The sequence below is a fragment of the Triturus cristatus genome, chromosome 12 (genome assembly GCF_964204655.1).
Source record: "Triturus cristatus chromosome 12, aTriCri1.1, whole genome shotgun sequence".
Classification (NCBI taxonomy): Eukaryota; Metazoa; Chordata; class Amphibia; order Caudata; family Salamandridae; genus Triturus; species Triturus cristatus.
Window position 1 is genome coordinate 533898338 of NC_140595.1, and position 26907 is coordinate 533925244.

The 26907-nt window shown below is 43.4% G+C and overlaps 1 protein-coding gene across 4 annotated transcripts in view; it reads left to right on the forward strand.

Annotated features, from left to right (window-relative positions):
* The window catches only part of CBFB (core-binding factor subunit beta), a 186555-nt gene that overhangs the window by 110113 nt on the left and 49535 nt on the right, over positions 1 to 26907 (forward strand). For 2 of the 4 annotated variants that reach the window (XM_085639689.1, XM_085639686.1), the window contains exon 5: positions 4741 to 4836. In XM_085639689.1, the coding sequence (XP_085495815.1) occupies positions 4741 to 4836 (96 nt within the window). Of the gene's footprint in view, positions 1 to 4740; positions 4870 to 26907 lie in introns of all 4 variants that reach the window. The other 2 variants (XM_085639687.1, XM_085639688.1) reach the window with 1 other exon arrangement.

The window sequence follows — 26907 nt, forward strand, 5'->3', positions numbered from 1 at the left end:
TGGGCCCAAACTGGAATGGCGTGGTGAGTAAACAAATGATGGATTTAGGCCCAGATCTCTGTACTGGGGGCGAGCGTTTGACATTGTTCAGCATTTTGTCCATCAGTTGTTCTTTTTGCATTTGTCGCCCTAAGTGGTACAGGTATGCCCAGACGTGGGCCCCGTACGCACCATGCCACTGGAGTCCAGCTATCCTGGCTGATAAGGGGTGATACCTCAAGCTATCCTGGCTGATATGGGGTAATACCGCAAAACTAGTCCTAGGATGCTTGTTTCGGGTCTGGGAGAACACTCCCACCCTGAAGACCACGGACACCCCGCAACTGCTCCAATGTATATTACTCAACGCCCGCTCTCTCTATAACCATACCACGGAAATCTGGGGCACCATCACCCTCTTTAGAGATGTCCCCTTCATCGCTGAAACATGGCTCAGCCCCTCCTCAAACCCTGACATCACAACCACCACTCTGAAGGTTACAAGATGATACACCGAGATCGTGCCAACAAACAAGGCTGAGGCATCACCATCCTCTTCAAGGAAAACATCCAATGCACCATCACCAATGACGACCCCACGCCCCTCATGGAACACCTCAACTTTCTACTACAAACTGAGCTGGAGAGTATGATAAGAGGCATCCTCGTCTACAGACCCCCGGGACCCCAAGCAACTTTCTGTGACCCCAACCTCATCGCTCCCTTGCAATCAACTCTTACCACTACTTTCTACTTGGTGGCCTCAACTTTCACACAGACAACCCCAACTACGCCAACTCCATCTCACTTCGGGGACACCTGAACAACATCGGCCTCACCCAACTGGTCACTGAACCCATGCACAAAGCCAGACACACACTCAATTCCATTTTTACCTCCAGCAACATAATCAAATTCAGCCACATCACAGAACTCACCTGGACCGGCCATGCCATCATACACTTCACTATAACAGACACCCAGCATACCTTCACCGAGAACCAGATCATCTCCAACTGCAGCTGAAGCAAGGTCACCGATATCAAGTAGTCACAGGGCTTCAGCACCTCCTGACCCATCTTGTCATCCATCCACTGTGGGGCGCCCACCGACCTCTTCCCCCACCACCTCTTCAACCTAGGAACAAACCTTATCAGCACTCAACTCACCAGCATCCTCAACGCCTCCATTGCCACAGCAACCTTTCCAGACAAATAAAAACATGCAGATCTCATACCCCTCCAACGACCCCAGCAATCTCAAAAATTACAGCCCAATCTCCTTGCTCCCATACCCCCCAAGTTCTGGGGAAAGCCATAAACCAGAAGCTTACCGAATTGCTGAAACTAAACCACCTACTGGACACCTCACAATCAGGATTTAGGGCCAACCACAGCACCAAGACTGCACTGATTGCTGCCACCAATGACATCAGAACACTCCTCAACCACTGAGAAACTGCGGCCCTCATCCACCTCAACCTCTCCGTGGCGTTCAACACTGTCTCCCACAACACCTTCATCAACAGACTTCACAACCTGGCCATAGTGCAAGATGCCCTGAAGTGGATCACCTCCTTCCTCACAGGATGCACACAGAGCACCTGGCTGCCCCTTTTCACCTCAGCACCCAAAGACATAATTTGCAGCATACCCCAAGGATCATCCCTCAGCCCCACCCTGTTCAACACCTACATGCCCTCCTCGCAGGCATTGTCAGATCCCACGGCCTCACCATAATCTCCTACGCAGGTTACACTTAACTAATCCTCTTGCTCACGAGGACCCCGCCAACGCCAAAACCAATTTCTCCAACGCCATGACCGACGTAGCCAGCTGGATGAGAGACAACTGCCTCAAACTCAACTCTGACAAAACAGAACTACTGATCCTCAGAAACAACACCTCTACCTGGGACCGCAGCTGGTGGCCAGCTCACTGTGGACCAACCCCCACACCTACAGACCATACACGAAACTTAGGGATCGGCATCAACAGTAAACTGATCATGAAACGACAAGTCAACGTAGTGCCACCTCCTGCTTCCACACACCTCACAAGCTCTGCAGAATCTTCAGATGGATCCCAACCAACACTAGAAAGACCATCACTCAGGCCCTTGTCACCAGCCACCTCAACTACTGCAACGCTACCTACACGGCATCTCCACCCAGCTCCAGACCATATAGAACTCCGTAGTCAGACTCATCCTGGACCTCCCCAAATGGACATACATCGCTCTCCCACCTGAGAAACCTCCACTGGCTCCCAATCTAGAAGAGATGCCAGTTAAAGATCCTCATGCGCTCGTACAAAGCCTGGGACCTTCCTACATTAACCATCGACTCAACTTCCATAAATCCTCCAGACACCTGTGCTCTGCCACCATCGCCCTCGCACCTCCCCCCCCCACACATTTGTCACAGTTGCAGCTGTGGCTGCTCCTTCTCCTACATCACTGCCAAGACCTGGAACGACCTGCCCATCCATCTCCGTACAGCCCCTCCAGAAAGAGACTCAAGACCTGGCTCTTCAATGGAGCCACAGCGCCCAGATACCCCTAAGACTAAAAGTGCTGTGCTTTACAAAAGCTAATTGATGGACCTGGTGTCACAGCTCGGGCTGGACTGTTCCCATGGGGATTAGGATCAAGAGTGATTTGCATATGGCTCAGTCTAAACTGGAGTAGTGTGGTGATCAAAAAAACGATGGATTTAGGCCCAGATTTCTGAATGGTGATGAGTGTTTGACATTGTTCAGCATTCCATCCATCAATTGCTTTTTTTGCATGTCAAATGGCATTTGAGGAGTCAAAAAGTATTTTCTGACTCCTAAAAATACATTTGCGATTCCGTACCAAATCCCTGTTTGGAAGGGGTGTGTTGTATGTATCTCTTCCAGATAACGATTTAATAGGAGGTGCATCAATGTTTTGTGACCAAAATCCAATTTCAAAACATTGAAACGTTACAGACTCCCAAGTTGGATTAGTAAGTCATTTGCCAAAGGGAAGGGGTTTGTTGAGGAGACGTTCCAGAGGACAGTTGCCAAATCTAAAACAAACTTTAAAAAAAAGTAAACTTTTATTTTTAAATGCTGCCCCTTTTCCTTAAGAAAAACCATCTGCATTAAAAAAAGAAAAGTTTTCTTGGCTAAAAGACAATCACAGGCATGGTGGTCTGCTCACCCTAAGAACCCACCATCCCTTAGTTTTCCACCAATCGGAGTCAGTCGCAATTTGTGACCCACCTAATTATTAATTATGAGGTTGGTCAGATTGCGACCCACTGGTCAATTCATAACTTTATTTACATGTTGCAAAAATACTGGTCGCAAATTGCAACCAGTTTTAAGTACATATTGCCAGTTTAATTTATATGCAACCCCCACTAGGTTCTGTGGCAAATTATGCCTCTTAATGAACTTTTCAGAATGTTTGGCTTTACCACCTTTGGGTGGCACTCGTGACTTTTCTGACAATTTATTTTTCATTGGTACCATTTAATGGGAACAAAATGCCATTGTACAAGAGTATGGCTAAATCATGCAGCAATAAATCATGTTGTAGCAAAATATCAAGGTTTTTATATTGACTTACACTTACTTTGTATAGTATAGGCAATCAATATATTGTCAAGATAGGTTTAGGTAGAGTTAGAATAGTAAACCTACCCTCTCCAATGTGCGCTTCCTTGAAGATACATTGAAAGTCGATATTGTGCCATTGACATAAATGAAGGTCGATATTTCTGACCTTGAAACTCTGACACTGAGGCATAGGAAATAATCCTCGGATACAAACTATTTACTTAACCCAGAGTCCAACCCTGATTCGTGTGTAATCAAGAACAGCACAGGACCGCTCTTTCATTTGTTACTATCCTCTCAGAGTCCATTTTCTGTTGCAACAGCTTGTGACAGTATAAAGTAACGAGAGTTACTCTCATTACTCTCAGGCACGGTTATCCCGAGTAATCTTATGTGCAGAGTCTCCCCCACTTCAAGTGTCAGGAACCCCACATCCCAACACTCATGATACGCAGGATTGCTCAGTGAGTTAAACGCTTGTGGCTCTGTATCTGACTTGGATGCTGGCAGTGCCAGTTAATTCAGTCATCCTATTGAGTTCGATACATTGGGTACATTTAAATTGAGTAATAGTAAGACCATCTATTTGCAGCCCTACAAATGGACAAAACTGTTTCCACAAATGCTATAACAAAATACCTAGTTTTATTATAATATACTGAAATGTAAAAAGTTAGCTCAGGTTTGAGAGCTGGCGGTTTCAAAAGGCTTTATCACGACAGTAAGAATGCCCTAGCAACTAACATGATTTGGTGCAAAAACAATTTTCTAAAAGAAAAACCATTTTTTTTTTTACTTTCTTCATTTGTGGTTAAGGATAACGTTTGTGATAGTGATAAAGATTCAACTTCATTCTTGTTGTCATTGCTGGAGAACCATTGTATCAGAGGCAGTGAGTATTTTTTCCATTTCTGTTGTCGGGAGTGGACAATGTAAATTGTGGTTCCTGTGGCCGTAAGCTCCAGGCCAGGATCAGTGCGGTTTACCAAATGTCTTGGCCAGCCATACTGGCAAAAATGTGTCTGGATGTAAAGAAAAATATGTCGCCTGACGTATAAAGTGCATGCCTGGTAAACTCCTGCCTGCCCTGTGTCCCCTTCAGTAAACCCACATGGCTCTCTGCCCTTTAAGTGCGCGGCGGGCGCCTCACTGGCCTCTCTCTGGTCTTTTCTAGCACGAGGACGCCCTGGCGCAGCAGGCCTTCGAAGATGCGCGCAGAAGAACCCGCGAGTTCGAGGACCGAGACCGCTCTCATCGAGAGGAAATGGAGGTGAGAGTTTTACGGCCACTCTGCCAGTAACTGGTTAGTACCTTCCTGTAAATACTCTTTTGTTTCCAGTAGTTGTCGTTCATGTGTCTGTGCGGTTTATCTCTCTTGTGATGGTTACTGCTTGCTCCCTTTCGTGCTGTTGTTTAACATAGCTGCATAACTTCGATTTACCAAACACTGATTTGGCACGTGTGTGTCTTTTCCGCTTCTGCTCATCAGTCGAGACCCTAACACGACAGCTTAAGACATGTATTAATAGTTCTAGAGACCTAGCACACATCTTGGAAGTTTGTTGGTTAGTTGTCTTTCAATTGGAGATGACAGAGAAATAAGTAAATAAGTTGGTGATTGCATTTTTTCGTTGTACACCATGGAGGTGCCGACACGTTTCGCTCGGTCCTATAGTATGCACGAGCAGTTTCTCAAGGTGTGCCGTAATAGTAGAAATATGCTAGATTTATATTATTGACATAGAACATGAGCCATGGCAACCTTGTTGGGTCTGCAGATTCAATCACTGGTCAGCCATCCTCCCTTGCCAGTTGTGCCTTGTAAGAAATGCTATCTTCCGGCATTCCGTGGCCAATGAAAAGAGTTGGAGGTCTCTGCCTAATTTATAGTTAGAGCCAGGCCCAATGTCTTTCTATCACGAGCCACATGACAAGTGGCAGTGATTGCCATGGTTGCTGGTAGTCCCAGCAGAGAGGCCAAAATTGAGAGGACGAAGGAAGGACTGCTATTTCTTCCTAGGTACACCGACTCATGTCCCCAGCCTCCGTGAAAGACTTCCAAAGCTTGTCTCGCACTCAAGCGGGTTCAGTTTGGAGTCAGCCCAGCTGAAGAGGCCTCTCTGCAAGGCTTTGGGTACATCAGCGGCCGCTGGTGACTGCTTCTGGCAAGCCCTAAGCTGAAGGTTCGTATAATAAACAGCTGGGTGTATTAACCGTCTCTCTACGCCACTCCCTTTTCTCACTAATTTAATTTTTTTTGGGAGGGGGGATATTCACCCCGAAGCTACTTGCTCCGTTATTTATTATCGCAGGCGTGTTCCGTTGGTAATAAGCTTGCGAGCTGGCCCCCAGGCTTCTCTGGCCCTTACCCTCTCATTGACCCGGTCTTCGCCCTGGACCACTCGCAGCCTGAGTTGTGCAATAACGCGCCTTTTGTTCCGCGTGCGTTACACGGGAGCGTGAGAGGGTACGTTCTGCCTCCGAACTGTTCTCGCAAGCCCCGTGAACAAAAGGCACTCTGTAAACCGACCCAGACGGTGTATTTTTACTGGTGTTAAAATGCCCCGCGTGCAATTCCATCCGACTGGAATGAGCGGGAAGTGAGGTGATTTGGACGCGTTCCATGCTAATATGGGCGCGTGTCACCAGCTCGTCAGTTTTAATCCTGAAAGGGATGGTGTTTGAGTGTGTCGTGTCGGGGCACGCAGGAGTTGGCAAGTGGCACTCACCTTCCCCTCAGAACCTCTCAACGTTGTACACACAAAGGGAGCCTCAAGGCGGCCGTTAATGGCCCCGTTTTTGAGAAAGGGGTTTCCGCCTTTGTCTGGGTTGCAGGAGACTCGTGTAAGAGCACCTATGTATAGGCCACCTGGAGATATATCCTATTTGGCGATTGGTTTTGTGTAGAACACATTGCCTGTGTGAGCTTTGGAAAACCAGCATGCACTAAAATACACCTGTAGGAATTGTTGTAAGCCTGTCAGTCGAGAGGGCCTGTGGGTTTGAAGCCTGTCAGTCTAGAGGGCCCGTGTGTTTGATGCCTGTCAGTCTAGAGGGCCTGTGGGTTTGAAGCCTGTCAATCTATAGGGCCTGTGGGTTTGAAGCCAGTCAGTCTAGAGGGCATGTGGGTTCGAAGCCTGTCAGTCTAGAGGGCCCGTGTGTTTGATGCCTGTCAGTCTAGAGGGCCTGTGGGTTTGAAGCCTGTCAGTCTATAGGGCCTGTGGGTTTGAAGACTGTCAGTCTAGAGGGCCTGTGGGTTTGAAGCCTGTCAGTCTAGAGGGCCTGTGGGTTTGAAGCCTGTCAGTCTACAGGGCCTGTGGGTTTGAAACCTGTCAGTCTACAGGGCCTGTGTGTTTGAAGCCTGTCAGTCTTGAGGGCCTGTGGGTTTGAAGCCTGTCAGTCTAGAGGGCCTGGTTGTTCGAAGCCTGTCAGTCTAGAGGGCCTGTGTGTTCGAAGCCTGTCAGTCTAGAAAGCCTGTGTGTTTGAAGCCTGTCAGTCCAGAGGGCCTGTGTGTTCGAAGCCTGTCAGCCGAGAGGGCCTGTTTGAAACCTGTCAGTCTAGAGGGCCTGGGTGTTCGAAGTCTGTCAGTCGAGAGGGCCTGTGTGTTTGAAGAATGTCAGTCCAGAGGGCCTGCGTGTTCGAAGCCTGTCAGTCTAGAGGGCCTGTGGGTTCGAAGTCTGTCAGTCTAGTGGGCCTGTGTGTTCGAAGCCTGTCAGTCTAGAGGGCCTGTGTGTTTGAAGCCTGTCAGCCTAGAGGGCCTGTGTGTTTGAAGAATGTCAGTCTAGAGGGCCTGTGGGTTTGAATCCTGTCAGTCTAGAGGGCCTGTGGGTTTGAATCCTGTCAGTCTCGAGGGCCTGTGGGTTTGAAGCCTGTCAGTCTAGAAGGCCTGTGTGTTTGAAGCCTGTCAGTCTAGAGGGCCTGGGTTTGAAGCCTGTCAGTCTAGAGGGCCTGTGTGTTTGAAGAATGTCAGTCTAGAGGGCCTGTGGGTTTGAATCCTGTCAGTCTAGAGGGCCTGTGGGTTTGAAGCCTGTCAGTCTAGAAGGCCTGTGTGTTTGAAGCCTGTCAGTCTAGAGGGCCTGTGGGTTTGAAGCCTGTCAGTCTAGAAGGCCTGTGTGTTTGAAGCCTGTCAGTCTACAGGGCCTCTGTGTTTGTCAGGGATTCCTCGTGATCTAAGTTGGCTACTGCATGGGCATGTTTTTCATGAATGGATGGCCCCAATTAGGGCCTCCTTGGGGATGTTTGGAGCTCCAAGAGAGTTAACATTTTGCTTCTGGTGCTCTCCTTCCCCTAAGAAAAACGACAGATGTATTCAGGCCATTTATAGCAATTGTGCACCACCACTAGGTGGCGCCGTAAGAGTGATTCCCTGCCCACTTTTATGGGAGTTCCGACCAGACCACATAATACAAGGCTCTCTTCAATGCTTCATGTGAAATAATGTCTTGATTCCACCGCGTTTCTTTCTTGCAGCTCCCCGCTCTTCCTTTATCTCACAACTGTAGGTTCTTTTTCATCCCTGGCGTCTCTCGTTGTCACTGTTTTTCTGTCTTTCTCTTCCTACTTCTGTCTTTATTTTCTGCATTTCTCTGTCATGCTTTGGGTCAAAGTCTGATGATAAAAAGTAAGGGCCAGTGCCACCACCTGCAACTACCAACCACCTGCACAAATCAAGCACTGCTCCCACTCCAATGACTTCTCAGAGCTCCGGACAACCAAAATCATTTCCTCCAGGGGTGCAGAATACATCGAAGGTGGAGAAGATTGAGTGTTTCCCCAAAAGCCAACATCCCATCTCTTGAAATGTTTGATTTTTTTTTTTCTGCCAGGGCATTTGTCGCCCTAAGTGGGAAGGGTATGCCCAGACATGTTTCCCGTGTTCGCTATGCCACCAGATTCAGGCTAGCCTGGCTGATATGGGGTGATACCCCAAAACCGGTCCCAGGATGCTTGTTTCCGCTTCAGGGAGGACCTGGCTTGGCAATTTGGGTTGGACTGTTCCCATGGGGAGCAGGGTCAAGTCTGATTCGCATATGGCTGGCTGCAGGGCTTTAAGTGGGCCAGGCCCTGCCAGTGCAGAGCACCAGTAGTTCTAACAAGCATTTTCAACGCAATAGGTCTCGCATTTACAATGGCAATTGCTCAAACTCTTGTAAATGTGATACCTATTTCACTTTAAAGAAGCGGCCGCCATTGTCCGGGGCCCATTGAAAGGCGCATGGTGAGGAAAGCATGTCGTGCCTGCAGTAGGAGAAACCCATTAAAGAAAAGAGTGATAACAGACTAAATAAGACATACCGTGTCGCAACAGAAATACAAGGGCCAGTCGCCATGGGAGGTCACAAATGCAGGCAAGGCCGTACCAAGGAGGGACTAACAAGCCCAATAACAACTTGCAAGCCAGCGTTTACGAAGTACAATGACACAAGCCAATGACAAATATGGGTCGAGAGTGGGTGGGGCTTTAAATCCAAACTTTAATACTGCATGCCTCGCAGCAACGCATGCGCTGCCCAGGCTCGAACTAAAAAGTATGTTTGCCGTCGCCATCAGGTTGAAAACAAAATCTTAACTCTGCAGCAGTACCACTTGTCTCTTCCTTTGATTTAACTTCAAAGAGACTCATTATAGTTATTTCACATTCTCATCATTTCAGAATGGAAGCATTTTCAATGTTATATACAAGGAAGCCATAGTTGTTGCTTATTTATCTTATGCAACTAACAACCATTGGCAAAGCCAATTGTCCTGGCTTGTTGTAGGTGTAATGTTACTTGTTATATTATATATCTGGATATAATGACAGAAATTCCAGTTGGGCAGCGCACTATCCTAAGCACAGATTTTTCCCTTATGTGTTTTTAAGCTACACCATTAATTACATCGGTCACGCCCCTTTGAGAGACCCCTAGTTTTTTCATCCCACTTAAAGCACTGGCTGGGTCTAAACTGGATGGATGTGGCGTGCAAAAAAACCCGATGGATTTAACCCAGATCTGTGACTGGGGGTGAATGTTCGATTTGTGCAGCATTCTGTCCATCATCTGTTGTTTTTGCCTTAAATTCCAAGAGGGACTCCACCAAGCCAGTGCTGAGACTAGAATTAACTAATATAATGAAAGTATAAACCTTGCCTTTCAACAAGGAGGGGCAATTGTGTTTTTCCAATTAAATTACCAAATACCCTCAACTAAAATATTTCTGAGCGGCATGTTTTTCCTTTTGCAGTAATGCTGGCCACATCACTGCGACATGAGAAACTGTGAATGTGGTTGACTGGCTTAGTGCCTTACCTGACACTCCCCAGACAGGCATTCACACCCACACTTCAACCACTTACGAAAACGTGTATGATTTGGGTTAATCTCTTTATCTCCAGGGGCTACACCTTTTAAATATGTGTAATATGATTAAGGCTCCCTGTTTTCCGTTTTTACTGATTTTTACAGATAAATACAGACAGGAACCAATACGTTTTCTGTCTGCGTTTATTTTAAAAAGTGGATAAATACAGAATATTCTGCTTCTTTTAGGTGACTCTCTATGCTGTCTTTCGTGAATTATAGGACAGCAGCTGAGCAGATGGACAGCATGGGAAAGTAAAAGACAGGATGACATTTCTTTTAATAATGGCATATGTCAACATACATTTATGATATAATGCTAGTATTTACTAGTGGCTGTATTGTTATGTAATATTTGACAGCTTAAATAGCTAAAACACAACAGACATCAAAGTATGAGTGCGCGTCTATCAGTTAAATAAATATGGAAATGTACAGTTTTTCAACTTCATTTATACGCAAAACACAAAATAAATATGGATAAATACAGATTAAATGGCCAAAAAATAAATATGGATAAATACAGATAAAATGGCCAAAAAATAAATATGGATAACTACATATGGAAATGTTAAAAAAAAAAATACCGTGAAACCAGGAGCCCTAAATATGATTCATTTTGGGGTACAAAATAACTTACTGTCCCATTTAATTGTGCCGCCATCTGCTGCAGCGTCACATCCTGGCTTCCAGAATCTAATTTTAACCAAACTTCACACACCAAGATTGCTATATATATAGATTCTAGTCAATGAAGCGCATCCGGCTGTCCTTTTCAGTTAGGTTTGCAGTTTAACAAAAACTTAAAATATATAGGGCCTAATTAAGATCCTAGCTCCCAAATCTTGGCATTTCAGTGACCTGTGCGGGAGCACCTGGCTGTGGGATCCAGAGACAATTGGCAAGGCTTGCCACAAGCAAGGTTTGCCCTGTGCAGATAAGCGCCCCTTCAAAGCCCCAGCCCAGGACCGGGCATACTGGCATCACACTTTCTCTTGTTGTCCCTGTGGCTCCCACACTATCCTCTTTTTAGTTGTTTTCAATGTTTATTGCATTAACAAACAACAGGTTTTTTGCACATCCTTAAATTACACAAACAGTGCCTCCATGTGGCAGCTGTCATAAGGGCAGGTTCCGGCTATTAAATGTTGGTGCTGAATATCGGAAACCACCGGCTCATATTAAGCACTGCCACCCCTCCTTCTGTCCCTAAAATTTGACTTCATCCTAACTTTTTCCCTTGTCCTTGTCCGTCTCCCCTTAACTGGTCCCTTCTGAACCTCTCTGTTTCCCCCATCAAATCTTTGTCCATGTCTTTTTATCCTTCCACTCCTTATTCTCTCTCTCGAATTCTCCTTTTTTCTTTATTTCTCCCTCTCTCTCTCACACATACACGCACACACTGTCTCTCGCACACGCACACACTCTTGCTCTCACCCACACACTTACTCTCGCTCTCTCCTACACACACTCACTTGCTCTCTCACACACACACTCTCTCTCGATCTCTCTTTTGGTGGGCATTTTGTTGTGGCTTTGAAGTTCGGTTTACAGTTTGAAATTTGAGGCAGGTCTAGTTTTTACACCTTTTGCTCGTCTCTCGCAAGAGTGGTTTGGTGGGGCCCGCCCCTTTTCGTGTCTGTTAACCACCTGCTCAGCGCGAGGGGCGATTCCATAACATTTGCCTGAAAGTTTAAGATACATTCATTTCCCCCGTCTTGCTCTGAGGTGTAAGATTTCGTTTCCATCGTCAGTGTCACTGAAATCCTTGTTTCGAGTCTAGCGTGCTTTTCGGTTCAGTGGGATCTAAATATCCCCTTTTGCAGAAGTCCACAGTGCTGAGCGTGCATACGGCCCAGGCGCAGGCTCCCCTCACCCCCTCGACTCTCTTTCTGCTTGCATAGTAAAATACAAACGTATAATTGGGATAATGACCGTCATGCGTCTGCGATGCATAAATCAGTGCAGACTTCAGGGTATCATGTTTCCCAGTCAAGGCTGTCGGAGGCGGCCGCGTGCCAGGGCCTTCCAGTAAAATGCAGTTCAGACAGAGCAAGCGGCTGCTATGAAATCGGTGTTGTGTGAGGAGAAAAGCCAGATTTATGTCCAAAACCATCAGAAACAGCTCACATTTTTTTCATTCAGCCTGGCTTTTCCCCCAAGATAGTTTGAAGTTCTGCTGCTTGTACAAGGCAATTTACTTTTTACTTATGTTTTAGAAATGTTTCCAATGGTTTTAAAGAAAAAAATCTGTTTCGGGGTGTGGGGGGAGGGAGCAGGTAACCGAGTAGGTTTAAGTTACAGGTCTTCATTTGAAGATTGTTTGTGTTACCTAAACAATCCCCGAACGTAGTAAAGCACATAAGACAACTTTGAAGTTGACGCAAAAGTCCCTGTGGGCCTAGGTAGATGACCACACACATGCAACGAAAGGGCACACACAAGTGCAACATGTAAGATACCCATACATGCGGGAAAATGCTGGAAAGGACCCAATTACACAAGGTACCATTGGAGCACACAGTGAAAGGTGGCTGTCTGCTGGAGATATAAGTGACATGATGCACAAACTACAAAAAACATGCATTGGCAAAGCCAATAGGTCTCTCCTGTGCAAAAGCTATTGGCTTTTCCAATGCTTTTTAGCCAAGTTGTACAGCAGGGTGGCTATGCAGCAATGCTTAAAATTGAGTTAGAAAAAAAGTGCAATGACTTGACCAGCTCTGGCTGCATCATAGCCATTTTTAGGTTTTTAGGTTTCGCCTGCACAGTGCCGCTTGCGCTGTGCTTGTGAAATCTCTTGTATTTAATATATCTTAAATGGGGGCTCTTATCAGTTCCCATGGCCAAATTACTGTGTTCATTCGCTTTTGTGTGGAAACATTTTGTTAACTTCCCCTGGCTGCAACCATTTGCGATATTTCTACTAAAGCTGTTCACACTGTTTAAGCCCCTTTCACTTTCAAGAGAAGATCGTTTCCCACGAAAAAGGCAGACAGCTTCTAACAGTATGCTGGAGTGCTTGAGTTTTATTCCTTAGTTGTGTAAAGCAGATGCTTTAGCCTTACAACGTTTGTGGCATTTCCTATTCATGCATCAGTACCTTTCTTTGCAGTTTCTGGGCATTATAGGATTGATTGTGTTTTTTCAACTTAATCTATCTATGATCAAATTCTAAATGTTGTAATCAACATTGCACGTTAAAAATAAAGTTAATATACAAGAGCTATGCTATATTTTACTACTAACGAGGCAGCCACAAGTGCAGTTACCTTGCAGACAACAGGATCATGATTTGAATGGTGCAGCAGGTGCAGTAGCACCAGGCCCACAGGTTGTCAGAACTCCTCTAAACACATATAATTGTATATTGGAATACTAAATAGGGAGTCACAATTGTAGTTACCTTGCAGTTAAAAGGGACTTGGTTTCAATAATGCAGAAGGTGCTGCGGCACCGGGGCCAAAAGCCCTAGCGACCTCACTTAGCCCAGATTATTGCTAAAATGTAAAACTAAACAGACAGACACAAGTGCAGTTACCTTGCAGAAAAGAAGGCCATGATTTCAGTCGTGGTAGCAGGTGCAGTGATACCAGGACCAAAAGCTCTAGGCACCCCACTAAACACCTACAATTGTTGTATTTTACTAATAAAGAGGCAGTCACAAGTGCAGTTACCTTGCAGACAACAGGGCCATGATTTGAATGGTGCAGCAGGTGCAGTGGTTGTCAGAACTCATCTAAGCACCTAATATTGTTCTATTTTACCACTGTACAGGCAATCACAATTGCAGTTACCTTGCATTTAAAAGATGCTTGATTTAAATGGTGCAGCAGATGCAGTGGCACCAGGGCCAAAAGTTGTCATAACTCCACTAAACACCGAATATTGCTATATATCACTACTAAACAGGAAGTCACAAGTGCAGTTATCTTGCAGGCAACAAGGCATTATTTGAATGGTCCAGCAGGTTCAGTGGTACTGGGCCCAAAAGCTCCAGGCAGCCCCCAAACGCCGATTGTTGTTATATTTTACAACAAAACAGGCAGTCATAAGTGCAGTTATCTTTCAGGCACTATGGTCATAAATTGAATGGTGTAGCGGGTGGAGTGGCTTGGGCCAAAAAGTTGTCTGAACTCCTCCAAACACCTAGTATTGCTATATTTTACTACTAAACAGGCAGTCACAATTGCAGCTGAAAGGGACTTGATTTGAATGGTGCAGCAGTTGCAGTGGCACTGGGCCCAAAAGCTCTAAGCACCCCACTAAACACCTCATATTACTATATTTTACTACTAACCAGGCAGACGCAAGCACAGTTATCTAGCAGGCCCTAGGGCTATGATTTTAATGGTGCTGCAGGTACATTGGCACCTGGGCCAAATGTTTTCAGAACTCGTCTAAACACCAAATATTGCTATATTTAACTACTAAACAAGCAGTCACAAGTGAAGTTACCTCACAAGCACTAGGGTCATGATTTCAGTGGTGCAGCATGTGCAGTTATACCGGGACCCAAAGCTCTAGGACCCCTCTAAACACTAAAGATTGCATTATTTTATTACTAAAGAAGCAGTCACAAGTGCAGTTATCTTGCAGGCACTAGGGGCATGATTTGAATGGTGCAGTAGGTGCACCAAGCCCAAAAGTTGTCAGAACTCCTCTAAACACACAATATTGCTATTTAAAAAAAAAAAATTTGCAGAGTTTTATATAGCGCGAACTTGACCTGAATCCAATCAGGTATCAGAGCGCTTTACATAGCACCAGTTAGGTTACATTAGGACACACATTCATTCTTTGTTAGGCTATTATATCAATTTATTCTATTACGTCCCTCTTTCATTTCATTTTTCAAAATGTTGCTATTGCTTACTTGCACTATACCACTAGTAACAGCACAATCTATTGCCTATTTGTACATAAACAAGTCATAACAATTTAACAGACTTTCTGTAACTTATATTGTACAACTACTCAGCAAGTTACAACTTATATAAAAAAAACAGTTTATTATTATTCACATAGGCAAAACCAAATGCATTTACTAATGCTTATTTGCTTATGGATTCTGAGCTTGTCGAGTTTCCCTGAACTTGATCCTGTATTCTTGAGGTCATAGGACTCAGCATCTGCCTCATTCAGTGGCAGGAGTCTATCCCTATACTTTGCTGAGAACAGGACCCAGAGAAGAAAGCCCCAATACTTTTTTCTTTGCCTCCTTTTACTGGCCCTCTCAAAGGTTGTAAACCATTTGGTGAGATCATCATCCTCTGTATATTTGGGGACAATCACTTTGGGCATCTTAGGGTCAAAAGCTTCATCTTTCTCAAAATGTATTATTTTGCTGCCACCAGAGATGTGTCCTAGGCCCCTCCCAGCTCTTTCCTTTTCTATAACCAGCATTTTGGCTTCTAAAGCCACCCCCCTGGCTTGTCTTTCTAGAGTGAGTTCCTCTTCTGGGGGTGGGGACTTTACTGTCTCCTCGCTTCCAAAGTCTTCACTCCGACCCTCAGGGAGATCAGTGCCATCCTCTGGATGGTTTTACCATACTTTGCCAAGAGCTCCTGGAGCTTTGCCTTGGTAGGAGTTGGGCCTGTTTTTATTTTGTAAATTTTACAGAGGCTCTATAACTGCCGCATTGTAAGCTGCCGGTAAGGGGTCAGTTTGAGCTCCTAAACCAGATCTCTGTAGAAAACATTGGTATTAAAGCTGGGGCATTTTTAAAAAACAACAAAAAATGCTCAAATACATTTTTTGGGCCTAGCTAGACTTTTTAAATTATAAACAGTTTAAACTGGGGGACTTACCACAAGGCCCTAACAGTTAGGTTAACCAATTAAAAAAACATATCTATATTGAAAAAAAAATGCTTTTTAACTAAAGGACAATTTTGGTTCCGTTAGTGGAATCACCGATTAACCAAGTGGAACAGCAGATGTCAAGTCTTGTACCCCGCTGCTACACCACAAATGTAGGAAGCTGTCTCATCATACGGTATGCCAAAAAGGGGTATACCGTGCAAAGAGTCCAGATATTCCCTTACTAGAGGACAGGGGCTTGCTCTAGCAATCCCAAGGTGCTCTATTAAGGGGTTTCTGACACCATTGTCCCACTTCAGCTCTGGCTAGGAAGTGCGGGTGCAGTGGTGCTGTGCAGCATCAGACTTTTGCGGTTCTGGAGTCTCTCAGTCTTCTTTGGGGTGTCTGCAGGATGCAGAGGAGCAGAGCCACTGCTCCACAGGAATGCTTGAGTTTTATTGAATGCAGTCAGTTCTCCCAGGCTTCAGAGGCATGACAGCTTGCAGGATGGGACAATTTTGGTGCAATTCGATGGGGAAACAGCAGATAGGGCTGTGGCCAAACCAGTTGCTCTTCCTTAGTCTTTGCTTTTGCTGATCCTCAGTGTCCTTCTTCCTCGTAGGTCATCAGTATCTGAATCGCTGGTGCCAGGGTTGCCCTAAATACTGAATTTAGCGGAATCAGGGGAAAGTAGGGTAGTAGCTAGTGGCCTAACTACCCTTGTGGTCACTACACCCCTATATGACCACATCCAGGGGAGGTGGTCATAGCTCTTTCCCATAATTCCTGATTTTGCCATCACCAATATGGCTACCTTTCAAAAGTCGTGTCCACTTAAGGTTAGCCCACCTTAGGGGTGGTACTAGTCTGGGGTGAGCACACCTATCGGACTAGATACCTTTTCTACCTGTCCAGGTACCAAATTGGCTCTGGACACAGGGGATCGGCTTCTTCTCCTGAGAGAGAAACCAGATTCACTACCAAAGGCGGTAGGCACTTTGAAGGTCCCCTCCCTTGGAGTGTTAGTCTGCAGGTCATCCTTTGGGAGGAGGTGAGAGCACCCCTTCCCACGCAGGCTTAGTTTATGGCCCCCGGAGTGCAGAGGTCCTCACCCTTGGGGGTCAGACATTCATCTCTGGTTGCAGTCTGATGAAAACCAGTCAGTCAGCACCAGGGCTGGTAGGTTTTCAGGGGGAACTTCTGAGGTGCCCTCTGTGTACATGTATTACTAAATCCAACACTGGCATCAGTGTGGGTTAATTAATATGAGAGGCTTGATACCAAACATCCCTATTTTCAGTGGCGTCATCATGTAGCTGGGGAACTCGTTTTCACCAGCATCCAGTACATGTTTTAACATGAATTCCCTGATCACTGTTACCAGCAGCAATGGATCTAACTGTCACAGGGGCATATCTGCTCATGCATCTATGTCCTCACATGTAATACAAGGCACTCTGCCTTAGGGCTGTAAGACCTGCTCTAGGGGTGGCTTACAAATATTACATGCAGTGTTAGGTAACATGACACCCAGGGATGTGTGTCATGTCGTGTTTTCACTTTTGTCTTCACCAAGACACGCAGCCTGCGTTGGCAGTTTGCATGAGCTTAGTGTGAGGTCCTTTAGGCTGGCACAATTTGTGCTGCAGCCCTTGTGGACCATCTTAAGTGCCTCAGGCCCTAGGTACCAAGTGTACCATTTACTAGGGACTTACAGAGGGTACTAAAGGTATTGCTAATTGGGGAAAACAATTGCATAGTTTTGGGAAAGAGATCTGGCACTGGGGACCAGGTCAACAGGAACCCAGCGCACTTCCAGTCGAAATCACATAAAATACCAGGCAAAAAGTGGGGACTGATCATGTCAAAAAGGGCACTTTGCTACACCCAATCAGTCACATGTGTATATTTTTGTATCTAACACAAGTGCACTTTTTATTCACTCTATATCACTTCCACTGTGCCGTCACTTGTTAGAAGCACCTTGTTCTTCGAGAAATGTAAATGTTGTGTCATACCGTTGTGAACCGTTTCTGCATTATATGAACGGAATTGGCAAAATAAATGCACTTATCGCATAACTATAACTAACTCACAGAGGAGTTTTTTATGACATTATTGCTGTGGAAGTCCAAGGCTACACTTCCCCATTACGTACCACCTTTTTTGATAATAATTTCTGGCCCAGGTCCCTGGGTTACTGGGTTGCCCCATTTTTCTAACACTTTTTAAAATCTAGGCTGGGAGAATCATCTGCAGAATTCTTGAAACCCCTCTTGATTAATCTTGGAATCCTGTAAACAAACAAAGATCTAGCTCATTTGATCTGCTGCTTCTAGGGAGTTTTAGGTACTTCCCCAATGATCTGCTGGGATGCCAACAATGCCAGCTGCATTGCCTCCAATTCCTTTCTGATGATAATAGTAATTCTCAATTCTTATCCAGCGGCTCTGGACTGATATGTGTGCCAACATTGCATCATCAATGTTGCTGGCATACGTGGTTAGCAGTCAAGTTCTGATGGGTTGTCAAGGCAAGATTAGTGTATTCTGATTCTTGGAGGAAAAAATTCCAATTCAAAGCAAGTTGATTTAAACGTGAGCTAGTCCTTTATTTGCACTCATACATAGGGGTGGGTATGAGAAAAAACCAAGGGGTGGCACAGCCAACACGTGTTTCGCCCCCTACATGGCCTATAGGCCTGGGGCTTCTTCAGGGCTGTTCATTTTAAGGGTAGGTAAAAAACATTTGGGATATGCGAATGCATATGACATGTTAAGCACAAGAGTTAAAGAGAAAACAGGCCAGTGAGTCAAAATGTAAGAACGTTAATGGGAGAAGAAAACAGAAAGAACAATAAGATACACATTTAGGAGTAATGTTTAACAGCGGAGAATTAGTAGGGAAAAGGATAGTGCGTTTTATAGAAGAAAGCCAAAGGAAAAAGAAGGGGGGTTTGTTTTAATTATTTGGAGAGGTCACGTGAGGGTTAGTGTGGACGGTACAGTAGGTATCAAGAATAAGTAAGTTAAAGGTACAGTGTGTGACATATTATAGGATACAATACAATATTGTGCATGTCCATATTAGAGAAAGAAGAATCACAGGACGTAATGGAGGTCATCAAGACCAAAGAAGTCAAAGGTTCCATATGCCACAGATCATTCGAGTGTATAAACAGAAACATTGTCATATATCGAGAAAAATACGTTATTTGTATCAATTTACAGGGTAAATGTAATGTGATCCACATACGCGTAACGGTATGAAATTTTCGACAAGTCATAGAGTATGGAACACGAGAGTGAATAAATAACAGTGCCAAAAAAGTATACATTGGTGAAGAACGGCAATGACGAAACGTATATATGACACATTGTGGGCCAACAAAACATTAAAGTTTGGTGTGTAAATAAGTAAAAGTTATATATTTACAGGTTTGTACCGGGTCATGGGCATCAGGGTGATGAGTTGATATTGCGTCGGTAGGGTTTGTCACGTTTGTCTGTTTGTGGTTAGCAGTCAAGGACTGGGAGGCTGTAATTAGACTCTTAGCTGCCTGTCTTCTGCCACTGTTGGGGATTTGCACAAACTGATTGTGATACATATGCCCTTTTGGTTGAATGTTTGCAATGAGTTGTGCAGACGACTATATGTCAATGGCTTTAAATGAGTGTGCACCTTCAGGCCTACAGCAAATTCCAGAACTCACAACAATTCTTTTTCAAAAGCCTCCATTTTCCACCCACAGTAATGCAGCAACATAGGTCACCATCTTCAGGGCTCGAGCCTCTGGTAAACAAACCAACCCACATCTATCTGAAAGACTACTATGATGAATTCCAGTGTCCTTGGTGGTTCCAACATATACGTTTTCACATTGAATAGAAACACAAGCTGATATTGATCGGAGCAAACTCAATTGGTGACATCCTCTGGCTGACTGACTGAACAATGGGAGATGAATGAGCTAGTCAAGATGTAGATGGACTTCTGTGCCCTTGAATGTAGTAACCCTAAAAATATGGCTATGGTCTTGGTGATGATACAAATGTGGCTATCATCTTGCCCTATTGTTATCACAAAACATAAAGCTAGGGATTGGAACAGTTTAACAAATCAGTGAAAACACCTGTAAGGAGATCAGACTGAGACATGACAGTATGGCTCATGCAGGTCAATTGCTGACAGAAGTCTCTCGATTTCACCTGTTTCAAGATATTCTGGAGGGTTTTGTTTTTGAATTTTGTTGTCCAGACCTACCTGTTAAATGTCTTGATGCTCAGAACAAATCAAATCCATTGTACAATATCCCCACAATAAAAAAAATTGCTGAAGTATCCACAATTCCTCTACTGATATTGGCACAATTTACCCCTTCAATGGAAGGTACTGGATTCCTTCTTGAAGGCTATCCAGCACTCTACTGAAATGGACGTGTAGTCTGAGCAATTCTTGAGCAATAGCGTTGAGGTGTCCTCTTTGAATGCATGCCTATACATCTGTTAAATGAATCCATTACCTATTGGAAGCAGGTTCACATAGGTCTCCTGCCAGGACCCGGAGCACCGAGTAATCTTCATCGTGGTCAGGGCTACTTATGGGGCATTTTTTGCAGCAAGCACCCAGAAGGCGGTGGTGGATATTCTGAGGGATACCGACGATGCTCTCAGAACCCAAAATCTTCCTCTTTGATGAACTGTTCTGTGTTGATCACTGTTTTGTTTTGGCTATGGCTAAAATGGAGTAGAATGCTTCCTATGTTTGAACTCTGTGTAAACTTTTTTGCCTTGGTCTGGGTCAGAGAGAGCATTTCCTTCCAAGGGAATGTGTAACACAATTTGTTTCTAATTTCTGCTTGTTTTCCAACTGTGAGAAATAAGGGCCACCCTACGTGGACCGGGTGCTTACCACTGCTAACTAGAGACCCCATTTCTAACACCAATCATAAATACATATGTTCAGGCAGACTGCTACTGCTGTTCTATCAATGCTGCAGCCCGTATTGAAGCAAAGGTGACACTTGAAGCTCCTCATGTTGTTCCATGGTGGACAATATGAAAAAGGAGTTGTGGCCTAGTGGCTATAGAAGCCTTTATCGATGGGGCGGAACCAGGTTTGAATTCTAGTCTCGGCTCAATATTGTGGGGATTCTGGGTAAATCACTTAACCTCCCCTTGCCTAAAGAAATTGTAATGTCTGGTTCTCATGTATAGTGCTCTAATGCGCTTAGGTGAAGTTTTCACTATATATTGAGGAAGCATATACTAAATTGCCAGTTGACCTTTCAGCCAGATTTGGTAGCATTGCATTCACTTGTGATACCTTTCATCTTTTAATCCGCACAATTGACATAGAAACACTAGTATTACTTTCTCAGGTTGCTTCCATTTTCTGCTTAATGCTTCTTGAAAGACCAGTGTTCAGGCATGATGAATACAGATGCATGTCCATGCATATCAAATGAATCAACCCTTCGGCCTCTAAGACCACTTTTGGGAAACCAAGGTTCTTTCATGTGTTCTAGAACCTCTTCCATGTTTTTTCTCTGGTCACTTTCTTTGACCTTTCCTGGAGACGAAGATTCACAGGACTTTAACCTTTTAATGCTGTTCACATCTTTTCCCCCTTGTCGTGAACTAAGGTCTTTGCCACTGCCAAACCACTCATGTGCTGGAATTATTGATGGAACTTTGCCAGTTCTGGAGAGGGAGTTCACTTGTCCCTCTCCTTTAAGGAATCCCTCTTTCTGTATCGCTGCAGGGACAGGAGTGGGCCATGCACAAACGGCCCTGAACCTACTGTGCCCACCTTCAGCTGAGTTGACTGTGAATTGTTAATAATGATGGCACTGGCACATGAACAATAAAAAGGCAATCGCATCATCAGTGTGATTACCTTTGGAACTGACATAAGTGCATACATGCCAACAGACCTAATTCAGACCTTAGATTCCCTATTTATGTAGCCAACATTTGCTTTATTTTAGCTGTCTCCCACCTTAAATTGTCAGAAGTCAATGGGAAAAATACATGACCCCAATTCTTTTTCAAAGTTCCTCACTTTCCTGATCTAAAATGTTAGCATTGTATGAAGGTGTCAATCCGATTTGGTGGGTACCACAGGAGGACCGTGAATCTGAAAGATGATACCAGGGGATCATATTGTGATGTTACAAGAGACTTGGGACACAGGAAATACTTTTTATTTAGATGGATATACTTCCTTTTTTTTCCCGGCCATCCCCTCCCCTAGCCAAAGGTGGCTAACTTACAATGGTTTCTCTTGATATTCCCTGTAAAGTGTTCCAAGTTAATACAGCTCAGAGTTCTTATTGGCGGTCAACTGTTTATTTAAAACATCACCTAGTTTGTAAGTGATAATGTTTTATAATTTGTATATGCAGAACACCTCCATTGATCATTTACTGGCTTTAAAAAACAAGATAAGGTTGAACCTGCTGCATTGGATTTTGACAGAGCCTGTGGGTTGGAATGAAGTTGAAAATCTGGCCCCTTATAGCTGTGACAGCTTTTCTGACCAAACCACATTGCACTTTGTTTTATTCTGTGAATATTATAGTACTCAAAAACACAATATAAGGAGTCTGAGGGAATTTTATAGACTCAAAACGGATTAAATCCCCCTATTCTATTTATCACAAAAACATACATATAATCCATGGTCTAGAATGATAGCTACTTATCCAAATGTGTGCATTATTGATATAGAACAATGTGCGCAAAACTCTCAAACTGAGTGGCACCAAAAAAAGATCAAGATAAAAAACAATATACAAGAAGAAGAGGAAATTACAGAACGAAATGACCCTTCAGGATTATTGGAATCCCATCAAAGTGATCATTGTCATCATTTGGGTTTCCAACCAACCTCCCATCAATCCTCTTGTTCATAGAGGAATACTGGGTGAATTGTATCCTCTATCGAGTCTTTCAGAGGAAGAAAAAGAGCGTAGAAGAAGGTTAGAAATTGTGTCTGACCCCTAAGGATATTTCCAATAAGGAAAGTGCAGTGCAAAAATTAAAGTGCGTAATTTAAAATAGGATTTGCAAGAGAGAAAAAAAATATTTTTTTGAAACATCAATTGCATTCCTAAGTAAAACCAGTGCAGAAAAAAATAGCAGTTCAAACGATAGTACTCTCCAAAACCAGTTCATTTTATCTTTACTAAGAGGGAAACAATTCATGCAAGCCAAAACTGTTTTGGTTTTTATACAGATTCTGCATAAGGAATATGTTTGCCTAGTTGTAGGAAATTGTTTAGTCGGTGCAATCAGGCTTATAAAGAGAAGAGGTTTATAGTGACTCTGGAATGGATTGTATGTGACGTCATCTATGTTTTTAATAAAGTGTTTAATTTCTATTTATGAAGGTATGTAATTTTAACCCCTCCCCTGCTCATGACGGAACCACTCCGTCATGAGCCACGGTCGCCGTGTGCTCATGACGGAATGGTTCCGTCATGCCGCGGCCGTTGGCGGCCGCTCCTCCCACGCTGCGCTGATTCCCCGCCTGTGCGGGGGATTAGCGCAGTGGGCGGAGTCATGACGGAACCACTCCGTCATGAGCACAGCTCAACCGTGGCTCATGACGGAGTGGCTCCGTCATGAGCACAGCGCTACCGCGCTGCCCCCAAACCCCCCCCAGCGCTGCGGCGGAATTCCCGCCGCAGCGAAAGGGTTAAAGGATTACAACAAAACTTTTTTACACCGTCAGATTGATCATGTACTTATGTTTAACACTTTTTAACATTGTTTACTGTGTGTATCTTTCATGGTTTTAAGTAACCGAATAAAGCCTATTTTGATTGCTTGACACCAGGACATGGTGTGTCTCTTCACTGCCTCCTCATGCTTCCCCATGTCTAAATCAAAATTCTCCATTTGTCATCTACTAAGGTCCCTTGCAGTCGTTTATCATTTCATCATTACGCCGTGCAGTCGGATAGTGCTTCATGTAATATTCAATTTCAAAAACAAGAAGTTTGTGACCGGAACTTTAGAAAAATATTTATTTCTATTTTATCATAAGATCATACATTTTGTGTTATCTTACAGTATTCTATGTTAATATTTGTGGAAAATACTTTCTTCAAACCTTGGTGGCCTCTTGGAGTTGGGAAAACCGATTACCAGGTGGACCAATACACCAGAAAACTCTGTGACCACTCAGTGTCCAGAGACAGAGGCATCCAACAGTCCTTGGGCTGAGTGGGAAAGCCTCCAGCCTCCAGCCTCATCCAGGCAGTGACTTCCAAACTACCTGCTACGAAAGGCTATTTAGGTGGGGGCAGGGAAGTGTCTCAAATCAACATTACGAATAAAGAGGCTTAACCAAAGACAAATGGGTGCTCAATATTGTGCAGAATGGTTATGTGTTACATTTCAAGTCACACCCACCAGCGTGTTCACCAAGACCAAAGCCCAAGCTGTGTTTATTACCGCATGGTAGCCATAGTACAATCCAGAATAGCAAACTAGGACATGGCATTCTGTAAAAGAAGATAAACTTATATTACCTTGCGAAAATCTCTCTTGGGGCGAAGTGCGTCAGCTGTGAATGTCCAATTGTTAATGAATGAATAAAAGAAATAAAGACTTGGCATTAAAACACATTAATATATTTGGAATGTTCATCATTATGGACTGTCCTTGGACCAAAAGAGTTTTAGTAGTTACAAAAGTATGGAGTGCACACTAGTTTTTTATGGCATTCATTTTTGCTTGCAAAGAAAGTTTAAACTCATTTCAAATTACAACATTAGGCAGGTTTTTAGCAATTATAGATTTATAATTTAGTCTGCAATGATGACCCTTCAATAAGGAAGACATAATACTTTCCAGGTAAAAAAACATATTGAAAATAGTAGTATTGAGATGACTTGAGCTTTATCAAAATGTAAGGGTTAGCTTTATACCAAAGAAAATAAAAAAAATAATTCATATAAATTACTATAAGTGGAATGATAGTCAATATGGTATCTGTCTGCATATAATAAGAAACAATGCTCTTGTCTTGCTCATCATGTGCCGGTGTCCCGAGGATGGTTTCTCATTGCATTTAAAAGAGGCTGCATCACTAGAGAGAATAACAGACAAGACGGTGCATCATATTGATGGAATCCATTGTGGTCACGCCATGCTGTATTTCTGCAGAGGAGTTGTACCATCCAAAACACTGTCTCGAAAATGTTTGGCTGTCTTTCTAGCAGGTATGGCCTCCTTACACATGTTAATACAATGAAAAAGTATTCTACAATCTAGCTGCAAACTATTAATAAGAGCCCATCCAGGAGTAAGACCTGATATTCTTGTATCAATGTTGAATAGTTGATCTTGATAGCTAGGTCTTAACATTTAGATATAGGTTTTAGTATACAAGTTTATAAAGGCTGTAAGGTGATAAAACAATCACACTGATAATCCTTCCATTTTTGGTGACCAAACCTGCAGATGTCAAACAGGAGTGGAAGAACACTTGTATGCAGGCCCTTTTAAAGTCAGCCAGCAGAAGTGAAGCAGTCTAATTAATATGTGGTTAGTAACATTCAGCCCTATTCTTGCTTAGGTTGGGTGATTTACCATGTCTTACAGTGTCAATGACTCTTAGAATAACATTTTAAAAAATCTCTATTGCAGCTGTAGCTATTAATCTAACATTAATATTATTTCTAGGACAATATCAAATTGTGGCCATAGATGCATCCTTACTGTGTATACTAGTTGTACCCGAATACTCTAAATCAACTTTCTGTTACCAAAGCAATAGTTGTCCTAACTTCGATACCGTAATTATTTCTTAATTGCCGTGCACAAGCTTTTATGAAGTATTGCCTGTAACAAATATGTCAATTCAAATAATTTGAGCTTGTATTAGTTGTTCTGCAGTCTGAGTAGGGTCAGACATTTAAGCCATCGGACTTTCACAATTTACCATTTTATCTGTCAAATTTCAATGGCAGATCTTTGTTTATGAAATTCCAGAGATCCTCCTCCCGTATGATGCTTTTAATGCTTCTGATTTCAATGTATTTGCTTATAGAAACTGATGTGTGCATTTTTCAAAAAAGGAATGAGTGTTGCTCTGTTATAACCCCGCAGGGGTAATCAATATCCAATCATTTTAGAAATAAATTAACATTGTAGCTTTCAAAATTTTGAATCATTCTAGGAAGTGCTTAATTCTGTGCACCCAATCAAGACTATCATATATCATCCAAAGTCCACAATATGTGATAAACTGTTTTTCCAGCAGAAACAAATGAAGGGGAACTTTTTCTAATCCTTACTAATCCATGTATGAATTAAAGAAAGTAGAATGTCTTATGTTTTTTTTTACTTACCATCATGGTTTCAGTCACTCAGTGACATAGACTCGAGTTTTAAGCCTATCCACCAGCCTGAATCTACGGCCTTCTTGTTAGCATTGTCTAAATTGCAAATCATCATAAAGACGATATGACTCTGAATATGAAATATTTATAGATACCTGTTCTACACATTTTTTTGTTTTTGATATATCTATTATGATTGTCGGGTTTGAATAGTGTGGAATCAGAGTGAATGATGACATGGTTGTGGTGTGCTTGTGGATTGGTTTAGATTTGATTTGTACATATATTTCTTGCTTAGTCTCTAATGAAAATCATTTTTGTATTTTGCAATATACACAGCTTGTTCTTGTCCCTCCTTATGTCAGAGAATGATTATAGGTATGTTGTATATTAAGTTTGAGTTGCCCTAGGAATTTGCATTGTGTTTTTTTACATTTTTAATCCAATTATTTTCTGCCCCAAAGAGTGGCAGGAAGGATTTTTAACCCTCCATTCCTCTTTATTCCCAACACAGCAACTCATTTATCATGATGTTTTGCACATGCTTTTCCATGATCTCAATGGCACTCAGCTGTAGGGCGGTAAATAGAAGGTCGTGCGTGGTCAATAGCCGGGGAAGTCCGAAGCACTAGTCGTCTTGCTTGACCACACTTGGTGGTTCACATGATGCCTCACTCACATGTCAATAGCCACAATAGCACACTCTGGATTGTCTTCATGTATCCCACATTTCAGGTCCCTAAAATAATCACACATGCATGGATTTAGCACATCAGATGTCAATGTTGCTTGGGAAACTTACAAGACAATCTGATCCAAGGATTCACATTTGCATAGGACAGTCC